We start from the raw sequence: 21,344 nt of genomic DNA on the forward strand, positions 1-21,344 counted from the left end.
CAATTCAGAATTATCATCCTTTTTCATGTTGATAGTTTACATTTGTTCCATAATACTGCTAAAAGATTTAAGATACTATGACTTTTTCGGTCCACCATATTACTGATAAATTTTGATTACTACAGATTTGAAATTTTACCGATAAATCAGACCTAAAAACTTTGGCAGATTCACAAAATGATTTCATATGCAGTAACCCTAATATATACTACTTAAGAAGAAATTATCTAAAAGAAAATGAGAAGTAATCACATAATGGTGCTGTATGGTGAAAAAATAAATTCTTAGTTTGCTTTTAAATATTACTTTAGACTATTTTTTATTCATTGTGCTGGGAAAAAATTGGGGATAGTATGTTATTGACTATCAAGTCATTCGTAGTCTTTTTCTTACCATCACGGAGAAAGAAACATGTGCTAATTTTCCTCTTGGCATTCTTAGTACATGTCCCGACCATCATCTCTTGTTGATTTCTTCTTCCACTGTAGTAAAGGTTTGCTTTTTCTAATATTGCTTCATTTCTTATTTCAATAAACCAAAAGATTTTTAAGATTTCACTAAAACAGCTATATTGAAAAATCTCAATTGTTTGGAATCAGCGGTTCCCAATTTTTTTTTTCCTGCTATGGAATCCTAAATGGTTGACTTTCTTTTGATAGAATCCCCGAAATTCCATTAGCAATAGTGAATCAACGAAAACATATTAATCATCTTGAAAATATTCAATAATTGAAATTTTATCAATTATTTTGAAAAGATTTAGTGAAAGAATGAAGAATAAAATGTTTTCATCCTATCGTTTTATCAATAGTCTTAAAAATGGGTTTAATGTCAGAGAGTTAAATTCAAAAGTCTTTTCTAGTTCATAATTTGATTTTTTGTTCTTAATTTGACAAAAAGTGAAAATGAATGAGCTGAAACATTGAACGAAAAAGGACGAAAACAAAAGAATAGCTATAAGAGAGCTTACTTGAATACGGTTATTTTTATTCAATGCGAATACTAATGCAATTATTTATAATTACATATCCTTTTCATTATTCTTCAATATTTTTTATCAAAAAAACACTTTGGTTTTTCTTCCTGCATTTCAATTAATAATTTCCTTAAAATAACGGAAATATTTAATAAATAATTAATTGGATATAAATTTAGTTATAAGTTTCGAAAATTATAACGGGTTAAAAAAATTCCTAACTCTCTGAACCCCTTAAACACTTCCACAGAACCCTAGAGTTCCGCCGAACACCATTTGGGAACCACTAGATACTGGGCGCCATGATCACAACCCAAAATAACATTGCTCTCACTATTATTTTAGGGATATTTTTGTTCTGTATTGAATTGACTTGCAGAATTTTTAGATGCTTCTTAATAGCTTCTATTATTCTTTTGCTCGGATGACTCTGTTCTGAATGTCTGCCTACCTCCAATTCTTCACTGCTGTCCAGAATAAAACGTAAATTCTTCCACAATTATTAGCATACCTATTATATTATTGGGTGTTTATTTTCAAGGTCATTGATGACATTATCAACATGTTGTCAGCTAAGTCCAGACCATCTGGGGCAGTTTGTTCCTTAATATCCAGCAATTTCAAGAATGAAAAAAATCCAGATAGCACGCACATCCTTAACTGACACCAATTCTTGCTTCAAAAAATTAACCTCCATCCACTTCTACTCATTATTTACTATTATGATATAAATCTTTTATTATATTGACACACTTTTCAGATATTTTATTATTATTTAAGATAGCCCATAATTTGTCTCGATTCACTCAGTCAAAGCTTTTATTAAAGTAGATAAATAGATAGGAGTATTAAATTAAGGGCAATGACATTTCTTTAAGTAAAAATTTGTTGCATTTACGAAAACACTCTTCATTAATATTATGTTTCATATGATATAATGAAACTCTGAAGATTATTTTTCCAGGTTATGTCTTTCAAATTGTCACGGCGAGTAAGGTATTATAATTATTGCCTTTTTCCACTTCTAGCGGTAATTGCAACCATCTTAAGACATGAAAAACCCCACCATCAGGCACATTAACTTTAAATACTTTTTTTGAAAAACTAAAAATTCTCGACTTGTTTTTTTCCAGACCCTTTGTGCCATCATTGCTGCATTTCTCCACTTTTGGATTCTATCTGCCTTCAGCTGGATGCTCGTAGAAGGCTATCATTTATATAAAATGGTTGTATTAGTTTTTGAAAGAGGAAATCAGCTATCCGTTAAAGCTTATTATTTCTTTGCATATGGTGAGTTTTTCTTTCAATTTTGTATATTAATTGCAATAAGCACATTTTTTTTAAAAAATTTCTTATAATTTGTTTTTGATTAGAATTAGCATAAAGACATACATTAAATACCGATTCTACTTAAGTTAATAACACTGCATTGATTTCTTCTTAAGCACTGACACAATTTTTGCCTATTCTAATTCTTGCTGATACCACCTAAATACGAAAGAAAAAAATATTCTTTCTCACTAAAATTACTCTTGTTTCAGATCTTTTCAACTCTCAACGCGGATATCTTTATTCAACTTATTTTCTTATAAACATTTCATTTTTTTAAATTAAAAAATACTATTAAAGCCTTCTAATTACACCTTACAAAAGCATAAAAATTCATTGTATCATAAATATTATGACTAACAACGTAATTTGAATGCGTAAAATGTTATTTCTGACAGCTGCCCCTAAACTTACAACAGGATACTTTAAGAAAAATTTCAATGTAAGTGCATTTTAAATCTATATATTAAACATATTTTTGTTTCTACCTATAAGCAATAGCATCGAAATACAATTACAGAAAACGTTTCTTCCGGGAAAAAATTACTTTAAAATTTAAAAAAAAAAAAAGCTGAAATAAAGTTTGTAATTGCTTAGCGGAAGTACATTTTTAATAAATGAAAGAACAAAAAAATAACTACTAAGTATTATTTTCCATTACAAAATCGACCTAAAATATATATTGTATTTACGAATTACATTTACCCACTGTTATTATGTATTGGATTGTCAAAAGAGTAATTTCGGTTTTTTATTGCGAAATAATGTTTAATTTTTTCTATACAAAAACTTTAATCAATCAAATTTCTTCCATTCTGTTCAATGACTTTTTGCTATCTTTTTGGTAATTTCATGACCCTGTGTTCATGAAACTTCCAATCCTTATCAGCAAAAGACTCAACCAAGTGTGATTTTAGGTCATCTTTATTACTGAAAATTTTACCATTTAAAATGTTATGCAAACTTTGAAATAATTGATGGCTCAAGGCTGGGGGTATATGAGGAATCGCAAAGGAATCTTTTTTCACCACGACAACGCGTACGAAATAACTGGTGCTTGGTTGGGAAGTGATATCGCATCCCGCATGTAGCCCCGACCCTGCACCATCGGATTATCGCTTATTTCGAAGTTAACAAAACTCTTTTCAAATGGTATAATAAGCCTCAAATCGTAAATAGTTAAGTTAATTTTAAGTTAGTAGTGATATTAAGCAAATAGAATTTATTAGTAATATTAAGTTAATTTTAAGTTATTTAGTTAATTTTTGCTTATAAGGACTAGAAGTTCCATTAGTGCGAGAATATGAAGTTAACAGAAAGATGGGTTTAACAGAAATAGAATTTTAATTCACATTAAAAAAACGCATTTACTTTCTTGCCAACCTAATAGTTCGTTGAGATCCAATTTATACTTTATTATGTACATATTAATTAAATTGGCTTTAACTTTTTTGATAAACTTGTACACGATGATTTTTGAAAGAAACAAACATTTGAGCGTTTAATTTACCCCAATCTGCTTTTCGAAAGCTGTATTACATGAGAAGTTATTTTCTCCATTGTCTATGCGGTTTTCAAACTATCATTACTAAATTGAAGGAGGTGCTTCATTTTATTGTTTTAATTCACGAAATTTCGAATATCCCGAAATTTCGTTTTAATGAACGAAATTTCGTTTTAAATGGACTGACTAGTTCAAAAGTAATTACTTTAAAAACAAACTTTATTTCAAAATCAAATCAAACCACATTCAAATCGGTTTCAAAATTCGTTGCCAGAAGATTGAATAAGTTTTAACAAAAAGAAGAAAAGGGTTTTGGAGAAGAAAAAAAATTATTTTCTTAAACAAATTTCGTTTAAAAAAAATAATACCAATGCTAGAAGAAAAGAAAAAGTATAAAAAATGTTAAAATGAAACGTATTTTTATTGTTACCACCGCAGTTTTCAGGCTAGAATTGCAAAACGATGTTAGGGGTATTTTATTGTTCTAAATATTCTTACGAATTTTTGTTTCAATAGATTTAATAATTCAGGAATCCTTAATGACTGCCATGTAGGTCACATTTAAATTATTTGTAAGAAGAAATTTTAAAGAGCTTAAAAAATAATAAGATTCCATTTCAATAAAATAAAAAAATGAGAGAAGGTTGAAGGAAAGAAATGTTCTTTTTTTTTTCTTTCTAAAGAGCTCTTTTCAAAAAATGAAATTACTTGAAGAAAAAAAAATTCTTAATAATTTCTCTCAGCAAAGTTAAAAAAATTCCAAGCGTTCTTTTATTAAGTGTTTTATTTTATTTTTAGGAATGCCTTTAATCATTGTTGGCATTTCATTTGGGATTAAGACTGACTTTTACGGAGGAGATACTTAGTACGTATATCTACTTTGATTTTAAAAAATAAACTCTTTCTAAGAAAAACATCTTAAAGAAACTCTTTAAAAAAAAACGAATCTCTCTAAAAAGAAACCTCTTTAACTAAGAATCATACTGATTACTTAACTACTGGCCAGATAATAATTGAACGATGGTGACGAAATTAAAAGAAAAGATGAATCGATAAATTCGATAAACAGCCTTATAAAGTTGTTTATAGAATGCTCTGTCGTCACATGAAATGCTATTATATGAACAATATGCTATTTTCATAACAGCTGTGAGTTCGCATCAGTTATGCATGACTGTTAAGTTTAACCTAACCAGCACCCTCCCTGTTAATTCCGAAAGCAGCGCAAAACGTCAATACAAAGATTCAGTTTTGTGAAAATGAAAACAATTTGTGATCTAATTTCTTAACATTTAAATGAAAATATAAAATAAAAAATAAATATTTTTTGAGCAACATAAATGAAAATTAGATATTTTAATTAAAGAAACTATGTAGGATCTAAAATGATTTAAAATAAAACAAACGCATGATAGCTCAAAATTAGATTCATCATTTAATTGGGATTCAGTACAGTATATATTTAACTCTTGGACATTTTTATGAAGTAAATTTTTAAGCACGTTTAATCTTAAAACGGTTTTTTATGTTAAAAAAAAATGAAACAAAATTCAAAAACGGTAAACAGTTTTTTAAAAAAAATACCACGTCCAGAATTTGCATGTGGTAATATTATGTTAAAAATATCAAGATTTCTTTTTTTTAAAAAAATGTGGAAATAAGTAGTAGAACCCAGAAAAGAAAGAAAAAACGATTGAAAAATAACTTGGATTAACGATGAAATCAGCACAAATAAAGCTCCTCAACATTCATGAATAAAATGCCTGATTCGAAAATCGGAAGTCATTATAATACCGGATTAAAAAAATCAAGATTTTAGAAACCCCGTGGGAAAGTGTAAAAATAACTGCTAAAAGAACGATTAAAAAAAAGCTCTTAGATTTGCGATGAAATCGGCACAAATAAAACGCACATTTAAATGCGCGATTCCAGTGTCGTATTAATACAGATTAAAAATATCGAGATTTACAAAACCATGTTGAAATGCTTGGCAATAAATGCTGTATTTACAATCGAAAAAAAATTTCTTAGAGAAACGATACGATACTTAGAAAAACGAAGAGAATAAGTCAAAACTTAGTTAAGAGTTAAACTTAAAACAAAAAAAAAAAAAAAAAAAAAAAAAAAAAAAAAACATTTTAGAGAAACAATTGAGAAATAGTACTTAGCGAAAAAGAATACTTAGAAAACAGTACGATAATATTGCCACAAATAAAGCACGTCAAAAGTGATTATCATTTTCCAATTCGAAACTCGCGAGTCGTTATACAGTATTATAAAGATCAGGATTTTAAAAAACATATGGAAATTCTATAATAACCTCCAAAAGCACGATCAAAAAGTCACTTGGATTAACCATGATTGGATTAACTATGCTTAACTTGAACTAACACAAATAAAGCTTCAAAAGTGATTACTAAAACTCGAAATTCACGCATCATAATATTGTCGAATTAAAAATTTTGGTTTCTTAAACTTTAGAAATACGTAGAAAATTATCGGAAGTTGAAATTAGATCTGGCGCTTCAAAAACTTAAATGCACAATTCAAAATTTCTGATAATTTTTAATTTCTAATATATATATATATATATATATATATATATATATATATATATATATATATATATATATATATATATATATATATATATACATACATTTTGCGAATATAATCGTCTGGGCTGAAGAAAAGATTATATTTTTTTTCCGGCTTTTTAATTAACATTTCATTTTTTTTCTTTTTTTTAATAAACTGTTGTTTGTTATTTTTTTACTTATTATTTCCCACCCCCCTTTTTTTCATATGTCTATAATTTTTCTTTGTGTCGTGTAGGCTGATATTGTGCGGTATCGTGAAATAATCGTGTGGGCTGATGAAAAGATTATCTGGTTTTTTTTCCGGTTTTTTAAATGAGATTTCATCCTTTTTTTTCTTTTCTTTTTTTTTTTTAACTGTTGTTTGTTATTTTTTTACTTATTATTTCCCCCCCCCCCTTTTTTTTCATATGTCTATAATTTTTTTTTTTTGTTTTATCTTCATATTGAACTTATCTAATGAGTTCTGTTTACTTGCAGCTTAAGCGCAATAAATGAAACTTATTGTTTTTCTTAAATTTCCTCATGTTTTCCTGTATTTATTTATTTATTATATATATATATATATATATATATATATATATATATATATACATATATATATATAATATATATATATATATATATATATATATATATATATATATATATATATATATATATATATATATATATATATATATATATATATATATATAACTTATAAGTTGTGCCCCCGCACCGAGAGGGATTAAGGAAAAGTGTTATTTACGCCACTGTTAAAGTCTATTATTATCTTTTGCATTTAAACAACGCTGCTTTTAGAGTTTCTACCAAGCACCATCTTTCTAAAGATATATTCTAACGGTTGTTAAATTTTTCAGTTGCTGGTTATCATCAGAGGATGGACTCATGTGGAGCTTTGTTGGTCCTGCCTGCGCAGTTATTTTAGTAAGCACTTGTTTCCGATATAAAATTATTATTAATCTCACCAGAAAAAAATCAATCACACCTAGAGAAATCTTGAAAAAGCAACCATATAACTCCACTTCTAAACTTGATAACCGAGAAAGTGAGAGCACAGAAGTGAGAGATTTAGGTAGGAAGTGAGAGCACAAAAGTTTGCAGGTCACCAGTTAACTTTCTATTGAACTTGATAACTTGTTACTGAACTTGATAACCGCCTAGATTTAGGTAGGAAGTGAGAGCACAAAAGTTTGCAGGTCGCCAGTTAACTTTCTATTGAACTTGATAACTTGTTACTGAACTTGATAACCGCCTAGATTTAGGTAGGAAGTGAGAGCACAAAAGTTTGCAGGTCGCCAGTTAACTTTCTATTGAACTTGATAACTTGTTACTGAACTTGATAACCGCCTAGATTTAGGTAGGAAGTGAGAGCACAAAAGTTTGCAGGTCGCCAGTTAACTTTTTATTCTAAACACAGTTCGAAATGAGTGTTTAATACTAGATTGCCCAATCAAGTCATTTTAACTGCTTTTTAATTTCAATTAGAAAAACAATGATGTATATAATGACACAATTTCTTAGAATTTTGTGACTTTTTGTACAACATATAATTTTTTTATTGTTATTAATAACCTGTTATATAACTGTGAATAGTATAAAAAATATAAAAAATTAATTTTATACAAATTTCTTTACACGTTAGTTATTCTTTCACAATCCAGTCATTTTGACTGCTTTTGGGTAATATAGAGGTATATACTAAGTTTCTGTCTTTCTAGTGTTAAGTAAAAAATACAGCTCGAAATGCGTATTTAAAAATACGGACACAGAAAAAAATGTGTCTTTTGAATGTTCAACACAATTTTAACAACTAAACAAGGAATGTTCTTATTTTTTAAACATTAAGCATAATCATTACGGAGCAAGGTCTTGGACTTTGGGGTTAGAATGTCTGGGTATATTACTGATGTAACTTATCAGGTAATTCTTCGTCTTCGGAACACTAAACGATAAACATGTTTCAAAAATCAAAATTCGTACAAGGCCAATTTATAACCACTATTATACATTTATAGGACCTGTGACAACCTTGTAAGAAGAATGAATGATGAGTTTTAATATTTTTTTAAAAAAAGCTTAATTTTAAAAAATCTATTAAGTGATTAAGGCATCATCACGTAACGAATTTATTTGGGTCCATTACTTTATTCTTAAAAATAAAAATAATATTTTTGATAAGAAAAGTTAGAAAAACGGAATCAAATGTCCATTTTTTTAAATACGCATTTCGAGCTGTGTCCAGAATAAAAAAACTCATCGGCGAGGTAGTACGTCTAATTAAATCATTCATTAGGATTTTGATCGCACAAATCTACGGAAAAGAGGGAATTTCAGCTTTTTTTCCCAGTGCTTTAAATATTTCACAGATTTTTTTTATAGCAAGTCAGGTGATTGCAGTCAACCGAAATACAATAGGGTCCGTTCATTAAATAGGCAAATATTCTTCTCGCCCGATGAACCTCGTTGTTGCCATCTTGAAAGATAGGAATATCAACAGCGCCATGAAGATGTTGACCACAGAGAAATGTTGACTGATAGGCAACACCTTAAAATTAACATATTAGTTCATGTTAATTATCACCTTAGTAAGCGGTTCAATTCACAATTTAAAAAAAAAACCTATAACATCTCAAACCCGGTCTCCAGGATGGGATGACTAATTTTTTTTTTCTAGTAAGCTTATCCATTTCATTGCCATATTTTGCATCTCTTGATAGTTTATTTATATTCAATTAGGAGAACTATTGTATTCTATTTATAGATCAATATTGTAGTTTTTATTCTGACTCTTCGTTCCGCTTCAAGTGTAAGAATAAAGCGAGAGCAGACCACACTTAAGAAAATCAAGTATGTATACAATTTTAAGAAACTCAGTATCGAAAGAAACAATTAAGTTATTTAAAGTATAATGAAATAGTATTTTTAGAGTAGAAATATTTTAAAGAGGTAAATTGGGCTAACATTGCGAATTTCAGTTTACTGGAGTTTTTGCACTATTTCTGATTTTTTTTTTCAATTTAAAAATTAGTTTTTTAATGTAAACAGTGCTCATTATTTATGCTTCACTTCTTTACATATGTGCATTTAATTTTTAACTTCAAATGCTATTATGGCTATTATGTCTTTTACTACTATTAAAACTTGTAATTTTATCTTTAACACAATGTATAATTTTATGCTTGATACAAAAATGAAAAATATTATTCTGAAGCTGTTCATTCAAAAGGAAAAAATCATCTTATTTTTCAATCGAGAGAAACGATAATTTCAAAAGTCAATTTCTTATTCTCCATTTTCTGTAACATATTCTATTGAAAGTAAATTTACGGAAAAAATGCAGTACAGCTGCATACTTGCTTAAATTTTGCGAAACTGTGACAGGTAGGTTTCCATGTCACCTAGCAGCCCTAGGTTTTTTCACGCCTCGACTCGACCATTTATAACGCTTATAATCGCAATACCTGGAAATTAACACCATATTTGGCATGACAACCCAGGGGAAACCAAATCCTTCTGTTAAAATCCCTCCAGTACGGCCGATTTCTAGACCTAATTTGCCAATTCCTCGCTCTGAAATCTGATTCAAAAGAAGTGCTGCTTGATCACCCAGGATAAGCCAAATCCTTTTGTTAAAGATTATTCCAGAATAGCTGATTTCTAGGCCAAATCTGCCAGTTTCTCACTATCTAAAATCTGATTCAAAAGAAATGAGCCACTGTAGCATAACTCATGAAAAGCCAAATTCTTCTGTTAAAGATTCCTCCAGAACAGTTGATTTCTAGACATAATCTGCCAGCATGACAACCCAAGACAGAGCCGTTTCTAAGGATGGGCCCAGGACCCCGAGTTCTGATGGGGCCGCGAAAAGTCTAAAATCTTATTGTATTAATTGTTTTTTTAATTCTAGCTCATTTACTTTTTATAACTTAAGAGGGCCCTCAGATACCCCTTTTTTTCTTCTTTTTTTTAAAGTTTTGTTCGTAGCTGGGGCCCTCTGAAGCCCATAATACATTTTTTTTCTTTTTTACATTGGCGGACGCTTTTTAAACTCTAATCAGAGTGTTTACGAATAGAAAATAATTGTTACTCTTCTTTTTTCCAACCAAAAGAGCAATAAAACGCTCTTTCCACTGATGAAAATATCCCCACTTTCGTAGCTACCACCCACAGAGTTGTCAAATAGCCGTCTCACTTTACACTGTGGAATATGTTTTTAGCCTTTTTATATTGCCTTGGGCTCTTTTTTTCTAACTTAAGAAATATCAGATATCCACAGAAACACCCTTTTGTCTGATTTCTGGTCATAAATTTCTTGGAATAAATACTCTAAGACAGCGGTTTCCAATTATTATTTAGGTTTCCCTCTACGGAACCCTAAATAATCAGTCATCTATGGCGGAACCCCGACATTATGATTAAAGTTTATCAAGGTAATTGCGAACGTTATAGCCTAAAAAACAGACTATTTTTAAAATATTTAATTAGAGGAATGAAGATTTTTCATCGTTTCATCATTAACAATCTTAAATAAGGTTTTATATCCAACAATTAAATTTGCAGTCCTTGTGCTATATCTAGTCTAGTTTTGAATCTATTTTTGGTGTATAAGCTCACCGGACAAAAAATTAGTCACCCTAGTGCGCAAGCATCGATGAATCGTTAGATTTCGTTAAATGACGCAGTGTTCAAGTGATGTGCTCAACTGCGTGCACACTGCTTCAACGTGATCAAAGGCAAGTAGCTATCAGTGAGATATTTTTATTTAAAGTGGAAATTGTGTGTAAATATGGGTAAATGTAAGGACGTGATAGAGTGGCAAAAAGGGGGAATTGTGTTCGGCTGTGCCCATGGTCATACGGAGAATGAAGTTGCTGGATTTGTTGGTGTTTCGATGCGTACTGTTCAACGTGTCTACAAGCAGTGGTGTAATACACGTGGTCACGAAAGACGACGTCAGAATTGTGATCGGAAAAAGGACCACAGACGAGTTTCACGACTTGTCAATCAAAATCTTTTCCGAACCCGACAGGAATTGCTTCAGTTAGTAAATGAAGGTCCATCCCAACCTGTTAGAGAGAAAATATTGCGACGGGAGCTGAATTCAATGAACATTTGGAGTCAAACATCTCGTAAGAGGTCACTGCTCATGCATGGCACATAAAGCTGCGGGACTTCAGTGGGCTAGAAGTCACCGGACGTGGACAGTTGCTGACTAGGGGAATGTAATATGGTCTGACAAATCACGTTTTTGCCTTTATTCAAATAACGCACGTCGTCGAGTGCTACGAAGAGCAGATGAAGCATTTCATCTTGACTGTGTGCAAGATCAAGCTCAAGCCAAAGGTGGGTATGACATGTTTTGGGGATGCTTTTCATATTTTGGATTGAGCCGCTTCACTGAGGTGGCCACTAACATGAACTAACATGTTTATTTGAGCATTCTGGATGATTAGATGTCGCTTTTCAGTCAACATCTTCTTGAGGAGTGCGTTGTCGATACCCCTATTTTTCAAGATGACAACAGCTAAGTTCATCTGGCTGGAAGACTATGTAACTGGTTTTTTGAACATTCAGACCCCCAATTACATCTCGACTGGCTTGCAAAATCACCTGACTTGAACACCATTGAAAATTTGTGGGATATGATGGAACAACGGGTGAAACGCCGAAATCAGCATCCTCGCAATTTTGTGCATTTGCGAGATCAAATCTTCATTGAGTGGCTTATACTGGATACGACGTACCTGCAAAACCTTGTGGACTCACTTCCCAACCGAATCCAGACGGTTATCGAATCCAGAGGCGGTGTTGCACGGTATTAAATGATGTTTTTCATGATTTGTCTAAGGGTGACTAATTTTTTGTCCGGTGAGCTTATATATAAGCTGAAAATGAATAAGACAAACTGAATTATGGTTTACTTCTAAATGAACTGAAGATACTTGTTATAAACGTTAAAAATGGTAATTTGGAAAGCATTTTTCTTCGAAAAAGAATTTAGCTGTTTTATTTTAATTTGAAAAGTGCGGTATGAAATACAAATGTAATATTTTATAAATGCTTTTTCTTTTATTAATTCGCTCAACATTCAGCATATTGTTTTTAGAATTTTTTTTTTATTTAAAAAATGCCATTTCTATTTAATTGGTATTTTACTTCAAATAAGTTAATAAAGGAAACCGAAAGATCATACAAGATTTGATTTATAGGTTGGATCTAAATTTAATCAGAGATTATAAAAAGTACTAACTAGAAGTTATAAGAGTATTCATCCCCGGTTATAAAAAGTATTAATTCGCGAAACCTCTTCAACTCGTCCCGGAACCCTAAAGTTCCATAGAACACAGTTTGGAACTACTTCTCTAAGGTATCATGATAAAATTACCAAAATGCCTACCGAACTGGATGGTAAAAAAACTATATTTTTATTATGCTAACTTCATGAGAAGTCATAACCAAATCAGCTACTGAAAAAAAACTACCTTGTTTTTTGATGCTCCCATAAATACCGTAAATTTTACTATATTCTAATAGTTTTGACCATGCTATCTTTTCTCAGTGCTGTCAGTACCACATTTCATAAAAGGTACTGTACTGCCGCATGCAAACAGATGTGTTTTTCTCAAAATTTCAGAGGGTCTCCTATTTTGACACTTCAAATTTTTAAAAAAATTATTTTTTTCGCAAAATTGAAGGGGAAAAAAACACGTGTGTCTAAAAGCTATACATAAAGAACATATCTGGAAATTTTCAACAAAATCAAGAATGTCAAGTATCCAAATGACTTAATTTATTAAATTTTTAAAAAAAATATCCGCAAGGCAGGTGTGTATATATAGTTGTGCTGATGATTATGAAATCTAACACAAAACTGTGAGATCGTGGCTTCTATTCCATCTGATGACAGTTTTTAATTAATATTTCTCAATACTGAAAAATGTTTTTGTTATTTTTTTTAAAGTATGCATGTTAAAAACTAATAATTTAACAATTATTTAGAAAACTAGAAAGCTCCATCCCCTGTTCATTTTGCTCACTAATCCTCGTGGCTGCTTCTCATTAATCATTGCAGATTAAGAGGAAAAATAGTTTATTTTTCCTTTTTTTTTCTACAAAAATTACGATTGAATTGATATTTACATTTAGATGACTAAATTTGGGCAAATCAATAAAATTGGTACCAATAAATAAAATTGGAAAATTGATACCTCCCGCAGAGATATTATTTACTGAAGATGGACTCAAGGGATTGAGCATTCTCCTCCGAATGAGGTGCACCAAGTTTGAATCCCAGTGATGGCTGGTCGGTATGAATTCCACACCCGACTTACACCGACCACTGTGCTGTTGTAAAATATTCTCAATGGTAGGCGTATCATGGGTTAGAGTCCCCTTAGTGTCAGACTAACCGTGGGTGGCTTTCGTGGTTTTCCTCTTCATGTAACTCAAATGCTGGTAAGTTCCATCAAAACGTCCTCCAAGTAGGAAAAAATTTCTCGACATCAAAATTACAAGGGTAGAGAGTTGAACATTAGTAGCCATAAACTCGAAATTGTGTGGGCTGTTCAATGACTGTTATTAAATAAACTAATAATTTAGCAGCGATAGCTTTGTTGGTAGAGCTATGGGCTCGTATTCGTGAGAATTGGAGTTCGAATTCAGCAGGCCGAATAATACCCATGTATAAAATGGTGACTGGTGCATGTTAAAATCTGCCTGGGTCACAAACTCCACCAAGTTCTCATAACAATTCAATACCTCTGCGTACTGATCCAGGAGTTCCCTTGTCTTCTGGATTGGTTTTAAAATTACGAGACTACGTAGTTAAACACTGGTAGTCGTAAACTCAAAATTAAGTCGGTTTTTTAGCGGCGATTTTTAAAAAAAATGAAACTATTAATCAAATTGTATTTTCTTGTATTCTTTCTAACTCCTTACATATTTTATATACATCTTCATAATTCCATGCTTCTAAGTCTAATAGATTTTGAGCAGCAAAGCAAAATGAAACGTACAGAAAAAAATTTGAGAAAAAAGTTCGCAAAAAATCAATTAAAATTGCAAATAACATATAGTACAGATATTCAAAATTTATAAAATAAAAAAAATTTTAAAAATCAATAAATTCAAACATTTCAAGTATTATTCGGCTCAGGAGAATAAGTTAAGACAATTAGGCATAAATGACATGCATAAAATAGTGGAAAACAATAATCACGAAGATAAATTTCCAAACATTGACATTTCATTTCAAATTTTTTTGTCACTCATGATAACTAATTGTAGTAGCGAACATTCATTCTCCAGACTAAAATTAATAAAAAATGAGTTAAGAAATAGTATGACTCAAGAAAGATTGAGTCATTTGTCAATTATGAGCATTGGATATGATGTCTTACAGGAAATTGATTTTGATGATATGATGGAAGACTTCGCCTCTCAAAAAGAGCGAAAAGTATTGCTACCTTAAATTTTTGATAAAAATAATATAAGCTTTTATAATTAATTTATATGTTTTTTGCACTAAAAATAAAATAATTTTTAAAAATTATTCAAAATTAATATTTTTTCCTCTAAATTTAGTTATAAAGGGCCCCTCCCCTGTAAACATAAAAACGGCTCTGACCCAAGATAGGCCAAATCCTTCAGTTAAAGATTCCACCAGAAGAGCCGATTTCTAGACCTAATCTGCCAGATCCTCGCTATCTAAAATCTGATTCAAATTAAACGAGTAATAGTAGTTTTCGGCTTCCTCTTTCCTCTTGGTGAAAAAAAATTCACCGATCTTTTTACCAGATATTTTCATTCATTTTAGCAACATAAGATAGACCCAGTTCATTTTAATAATACTTTTAACAATATTTGGCTTTCTAAAATTCCTAAAGAATTTTCCTTAGAACCTTTCTTTCTAAAACTGCAATTGTCCATTTTTTGTAAGGAAATTAATTTCTGAACCAAACATTAAGACCAGCCTAATGAGAAATAATACCCAGAAATAAAATTATGTGCGTATTTTATCATAGCTTTAATTAGATTTGTTCATTTATTCAGCACGATTCTTCAATTCATTGAAAAAAGCTTAAAAGTGGAATCTGAAGAAAATAAAACAACGATATAAATCTGATCTTTCAATCATTGCTATTCAAATAATTAAAATTGTTAATAAAAAATAATGGGCGCAAAAATGAGGAATGATTGATTGATAGATGTAACAAAAAGGACATTCAGGATTATACCTACTCATTTCGAAACATTAAGATTCCTTTACATTGCTACAAAAATACCTCAGTTTTAAAATTCCTTAACATCTTTCAGAATTTTTGAAATTGTGAAAGTACTTACTTAAAATTTTATATTCATATCAGAAACTGTGTACTTGCATCAATGTCTTAAGATTTTTATACAAAAATACTTCTGAAAGTTTTAAAATTTCTTAACATCGTTCCAAACTTTAGTAGGATCTTATAGTCAGAGTGCTCAGTTAATGATTTCAATGTATTTCAGAAACTGGGCTCGTGGATCAATGTCTGTAATGTGCTTACTAGGTCTGACTTGGTGTTTGGGCCTTTTTTATATAGACAGGAAACTACAAGTATTTTCTTATATTTTCACAATTTTCAATGGATTGCAGGTTAGTTTGGAAATTTTTATTGTCCATTATTTTATACTTTGCATTTTTGTCTCTAGAATCTCTGTTATAGATCAGTAAAATATCTTAGTTATATATCTTAGATTTATGATTGCGTGAGCAAAAAATTTTTAATTCCTTTAAAAAAAATAGCCCACTAGAATTGGGTAGAGCCTCTCAACTGTATTGTTTTCTCTGTAAATATTTGCCTCATCTTTCGCTGCTATTCGAAGCCAGAAAGTAGGTTCAACCGGTTCTTTTACGTAAAAAGCGGTACTCTGAGAGGATCAGGAAAGCTTTGAAACTGGTATTTGTTAAGATTTCGAACAAAGTTGAGACAAATATTAACATTTTGGCAGTATGCTCGTTTAGCAGTTAACTTCAAGACGTCTTGAAATGAAAAGTTGTCTATGCATGAGACATAGCAAAATGCACAAAAAGTAAAATTAACATTAATTGGTCCAAACTTTTAATTGCTTTCCTGAGCAAACTATTGGGACCATATTTTCCAGATTGCGGCTACCCCCCTCCCCACACCATATTTCGAGGATCAGAAATCCCTCAAAAAGTATGTTCATTCTGAGAAAGTACGTTTTTGAGTGTGATTTCGTAACTTAAAATAGTGCCTGTGCTTTAAGGTTAGCCCCTCAAACCATTAAAGATGGAATCTTAGTACGTGAAAATCCAATCATTAAATCAAAAATTATTCAGGGAGTTCCATATTTTTTTGTGCACTGAACATTTGTATGTAAGCAAGCAGTGCCCGAGTACCAATGTTGTACAAATTTTGTAGTACAGCAACAAAAATTTACTAAACTACAAAAATTGTACTGCAATACGATTTCTTGTAGTTGTTATTACAACTATCCAAAGGACTTTTTCTTCACATGAAATCTTTAGTGTATGTGAGGCCTGCAGACTTGGATAGTAAACTGGTAGCAAGACCCATTGATGCCTTAGACAAAATTAAAGCAACATCAAGAATTTTCAAGGTTGTCTAGACATTCCTGTAGAATGAATGATATGCATCGCAGATCGAAACTTTGACAACTTTTCCTCTGATCAATAAATCAGATTATATAATTTTGGAATCATTCATTCGCTTTACAAACATTGCTGTAAAAGGTTCTAAAAATTCTAACTCAAAGTCTTAAATTGAAACCCTAATTTTTTATAGCAGATTTAAATTTTACAGAAAAAAGTATCTCGATTTAATGTACAGGTTGCAGCATTTTGGTTCACAGATAGTGCTGTATTCGCAAAAAATAAATGAGGTACAAATTGTTTGAAATTTGGAGTATCTCAAGGAATGCATGTGAGATCAAAAATTTGAAAACATGTGTTAGATATTTTGAAAAACCTATCTAATAACACTTAAATCGACCCTTGCTTCATCATTTCATACACATGATTAATCATTGAGGTTACAACAAGTCCCTGTGGGTGAGGATTAGTTCGAAAGTGGGAAGCAAGCTCTGAGTCATTAGATATATATCTCAAAACATCAAACATGTCTATTTTTATTTTGATAAGACATACATTTATCGAGATCACTATTTTGACAAATTTGCACCCCAAACCTAAAAAATATTTCGATTACAGCTCTAACAGCAATTAAAATGCAGCAAACTAAGTCCAATTGAGGTGAGTGTATGTAAGTATGTGTGTGTATATATATAATAGGTATGTGTGTATATATATAATAGGTATGTATGTATACATATAGGATGTCCAAAAAGTATAGAAACAGCCAAGAAAGAAGCATTGGATCAAAAATACACGTGTGAAATATTTATATACGAAGATCATTTATTATCATCCTGATCATCTATAATCAGTGATATAAAGGAAACACCTTTATGTCACCTCTGTCATGAGTGCAGGTTAAGGGTGATTTTGGTTTTGAAGTTGATGTGTAAATTATCCAAATCTCACTGGTGTCAAAAGCAAGTGAGAAGATTAAGAATGAAACTGTTTTTTTTCTTCAATGCATTACAATAAATGTGAAAAGATTCTTTATCAAAATTATATTATAATTGTACTTAACTAAATCTATTAAATGTTCTAGGGAGTATTCATATTCTTATTCCATGTGCTCCTAAATGAAAAGGTTCTTAACTGGAGTGGCAACAAAAGTTGTTGGAAAAAGGTAATTATCTAACAAATCATGCCTTCTTAAGAAAAGCAATGCATTAAAAAATTCTTATTTTCATGAATTGTAAATTGTAAGAATGGTGTAAATTTCATACAACTAACACTTTATAAAATATTTGTTACTTACAGAACAAATATTTTTTTTTAAAGTACAACTAGATATCAAAACTATTTAACATTTTTGTTTGCAATGTTTCTATTAGAAATTTTTGCTTTTTTTATAATTTTATTACTTTTCTGAAGAAGGCATAAAGTGTAGAAGTCCAGTTTATGTTTTTGCATTTATTTGTTTTATCATTTAATGCTTTATTGTATTTTATTTCTCTTGCTATCTTTTATAAATTACTGTTTAACTATAGTATGACATTCTAAACATGACGATCAAATTAATGTTGTCCTTTGTTGTCTTTTGTTGACAGATGAAATTTCTTCTTCAAAAATTTGTACAAAATCAAGTTGCTGATATTAAAATGAATTAATTTTAACTTAAATTAAAACTTTGATTTGTATAACTTAAACTGCCAAGAATCCCTTTTCAATATTTTTTGTATAGTCATATTATTCAGTTGAGAAATGGAAATTTGTGTTTTTCACATAACCAGTCAATATTATCTTTCACCACTTTTAAAAACTAATCAACAAAAATGGTGCTGAGAGAAAGCAATTTTCTTGGAAAATTTGAGTTACACACAAATTAATAAGTATTTCCTACATAAAAATTAATGACCAAAATTATTTCCAAAAAGTACAAATGACTTTCTGTACCTATAAAATATTTAAACTAATATGCATACCATCTTATTTTTTAAAGTATTCTCAGCAAACATCGAGCAATCAGTTGCACAGCAAGTTATCAACAAGAACAAGCGTGAACAGTTTAGGGTGTGCATCAATGGCCCATACAAGACAACCATCCAATCTGACACCACATCGCAAGTCAAGTAGAGAAAATATAAATGCATATAGAGCAAAAATAAAGGGTAAAAAAAACTGGAACAGTGAAAATTTTAAATCCAAAGAGAAAGCAACTCACACAGTATCAGAAAATGGAATCTCAAATTTCCATCCGCAACGTCGATATAAAACAAGATCTCAATCATTCCCGGAAGATGCACACGATTACAATAATATAGAATATATCACAAGAAATAATAATAATAGAACATCTGTAAGGAATTGTTTACAGTGATATGTTTATGGAAAAAAGGCACTGTGATGTATTTTAGATGAATTTATGTATTTAGATGCATTTTAGTCTTTCTTGTATCTATTAGAATTTTTATTAAAATAAAAAAAGTATTATTCTTTACTTTTTTCTGATGTTTTTATACAATAATTTTGGGCATAAAAATTATGCTAAAAAATTCAATAAATAAAAAGAATTAAGCCTTAAAATGTCATTTAAAAAAATTGCTGTTGATACAATCATATCAAAAATTATATTATTTTGGCAACAACATCAAAAATCATATTAATTTAGCAAATTAAAGATTGTCTATTTCAAAATACAGTTAAAATAATTTTTGATAACAGATTTCAAAATAAAACTTTCCTGTTTTTTTATGTTATAATATAATTTTTTGTCTTTTACAATTTGTGTGTGGAATTTAAAGCCAACTAGTACTTATATTATTTCCAAACATGCGGTGAAATTCTAAAATCAATCACATTTTAACATTTTCAGCTATATTAAAATTTGGTACTCAAGTCCTTCCTAGATAATCTTTAATCCCTAGAATAAGAATCAACATTCAGGTAGATAAAAATTAAGAGTTCAATGAAGTGCATCACACTCCAAAAATACAACTTTCAGAAATTTTAAATTTTCTCATTATTTGTCTATCAACAATCCACATAAAGCCTTAGGTTAAATTCCTTGCTAGTAACAATAATCTAATGTTAACTTTTCCTTACAACATACACAAAGTGTTATATAAGGCTCCACCACTTAATGCAGATTTTAGTTTCTTTGTCTAAACATTAATTATTATGAAACGCTATTGGACAGATCTAGGCACTTATGAACCAAAGATTAACACAATCTAAAGTAATGAGGTGGGGACCACAGAACCAATTGACTTAGCATGCATGTCAATGAACCCTTGAGTTAATTAAAAATAAATGAAAGCAGTTATAAATAATAATTTTATCATTATTTACAATGTGAAGTTATCACAAATGGTCTATATATTAATTAAATACATCAACAATAGTAAATTTTTTATGAACATCACAGCTATATTATTTTTTGTTCATCAACATACTGATGAAGCTCAGCCACAATTCAATGTCCGTACATCAAAAAGTTTCTAACATCTAGTTTGATTTATATCAGTGATGAAATATAAAATTACAAGAGTAAATAAGCAATGAGTATATATTGCCTCTTTTTCATGACATTTATCACAAATTCCACAATTTTATAATTTTTTGTAAGGAAAATTTGGCCATTGCAAAACTATTTCCTATACATGCGTGCTACAGGGTGTTTAAAAATTTTTAAATGGAAAACGGTTAAGGTTAAAGAAATAATTATTGCAACAATTTATGTGACAGAACATAAATGTTTTTTTTCAAGAGGTCCTCGTTTTAATTCATAACTGCCAGATGATGTAGCAGATAATAATACTTATAAATCACAAAAAGAGAAAAATATTAATAATTGTAAAAATTACATCAAAATTTTTTAAAATTTCTAGTGAATAAAAATCAAAATATATTCTAAATATCCACCGTACATAAATAGCATTAATATACATTGCGCAAAAAAAAAAACGGACCACCCTGAATAACTTTTAACCTAATGATCGGATCTTAACGTTCTAAAACTCAATCTTAATGATTCAAGGGGGTAACCTCCAATATGCTTAATTAATTAGAGCAGACGATATTTTAAGTTACGAAATCAGACACAAAAACCTACTTTCTCAGAATAAACATACCCTTTTTTTCAACGAATTCGGATTTCTGACTCCCAAAATATAAGGTCTATAAGCAATCTGGGAAATATGGTCCAAACAGTTTTGTCAGGAGAGCGGAATGATCCAAACTTTGGAGACCATATTTCCCAGATTGTGGATACCCCCTACATTTTGGGGGTCAGAAATCAAAAATTGTTTTTTAAAAAAAGGCATGTTTATTCACAGAAAG

The 21,344-nt window shown here is 30.1% G+C and overlaps 1 protein-coding gene across 3 annotated transcripts in view; it reads left to right on the forward strand.

Annotated features, from left to right (window-relative positions):
• Positions 1-19,503, forward strand: part of LOC107453368 (adhesion G protein-coupled receptor L1) — a 70,419-nt gene extending 50,916 nt beyond the window's left edge. For 2 of the 3 annotated variants that reach the window (XM_016070179.5, XM_016070181.4), the window contains 7 exons: positions 2,110-2,266; positions 4,608-4,674; positions 7,270-7,336; positions 9,174-9,259; positions 15,917-16,043; positions 18,109-18,189; positions 19,006-19,503. In XM_016070179.5, coding sequence (XP_015925665.3) covers positions 2,110-2,266; positions 4,608-4,674; positions 7,270-7,336; positions 9,174-9,259; positions 15,917-16,043; positions 18,109-18,189; positions 19,006-19,383 — 963 coding nt within the window. In that variant the 3' untranslated portion in view covers positions 19,384-19,503. The remainder of the gene's footprint in view (positions 1-2,109; positions 2,267-4,607; positions 4,675-7,269; positions 7,337-9,173; positions 9,260-15,916; positions 16,044-18,108; positions 18,190-19,005) is intronic. The other variant, XM_087156092.1, reaches the window with a different exon arrangement.
• Positions 19,504-21,344: the final 1,841 nt, after the last annotated feature.

The sequence above is a fragment of the Parasteatoda tepidariorum genome, chromosome 12 (genome assembly GCF_982258835.1).
Source record: "Parasteatoda tepidariorum strain Cologne lab strain chromosome 12, Ptep-v5.0, whole genome shotgun sequence".
NCBI classification, from domain to species: domain Eukaryota; kingdom Metazoa; phylum Arthropoda; class Arachnida; order Araneae; family Theridiidae; genus Parasteatoda; species Parasteatoda tepidariorum.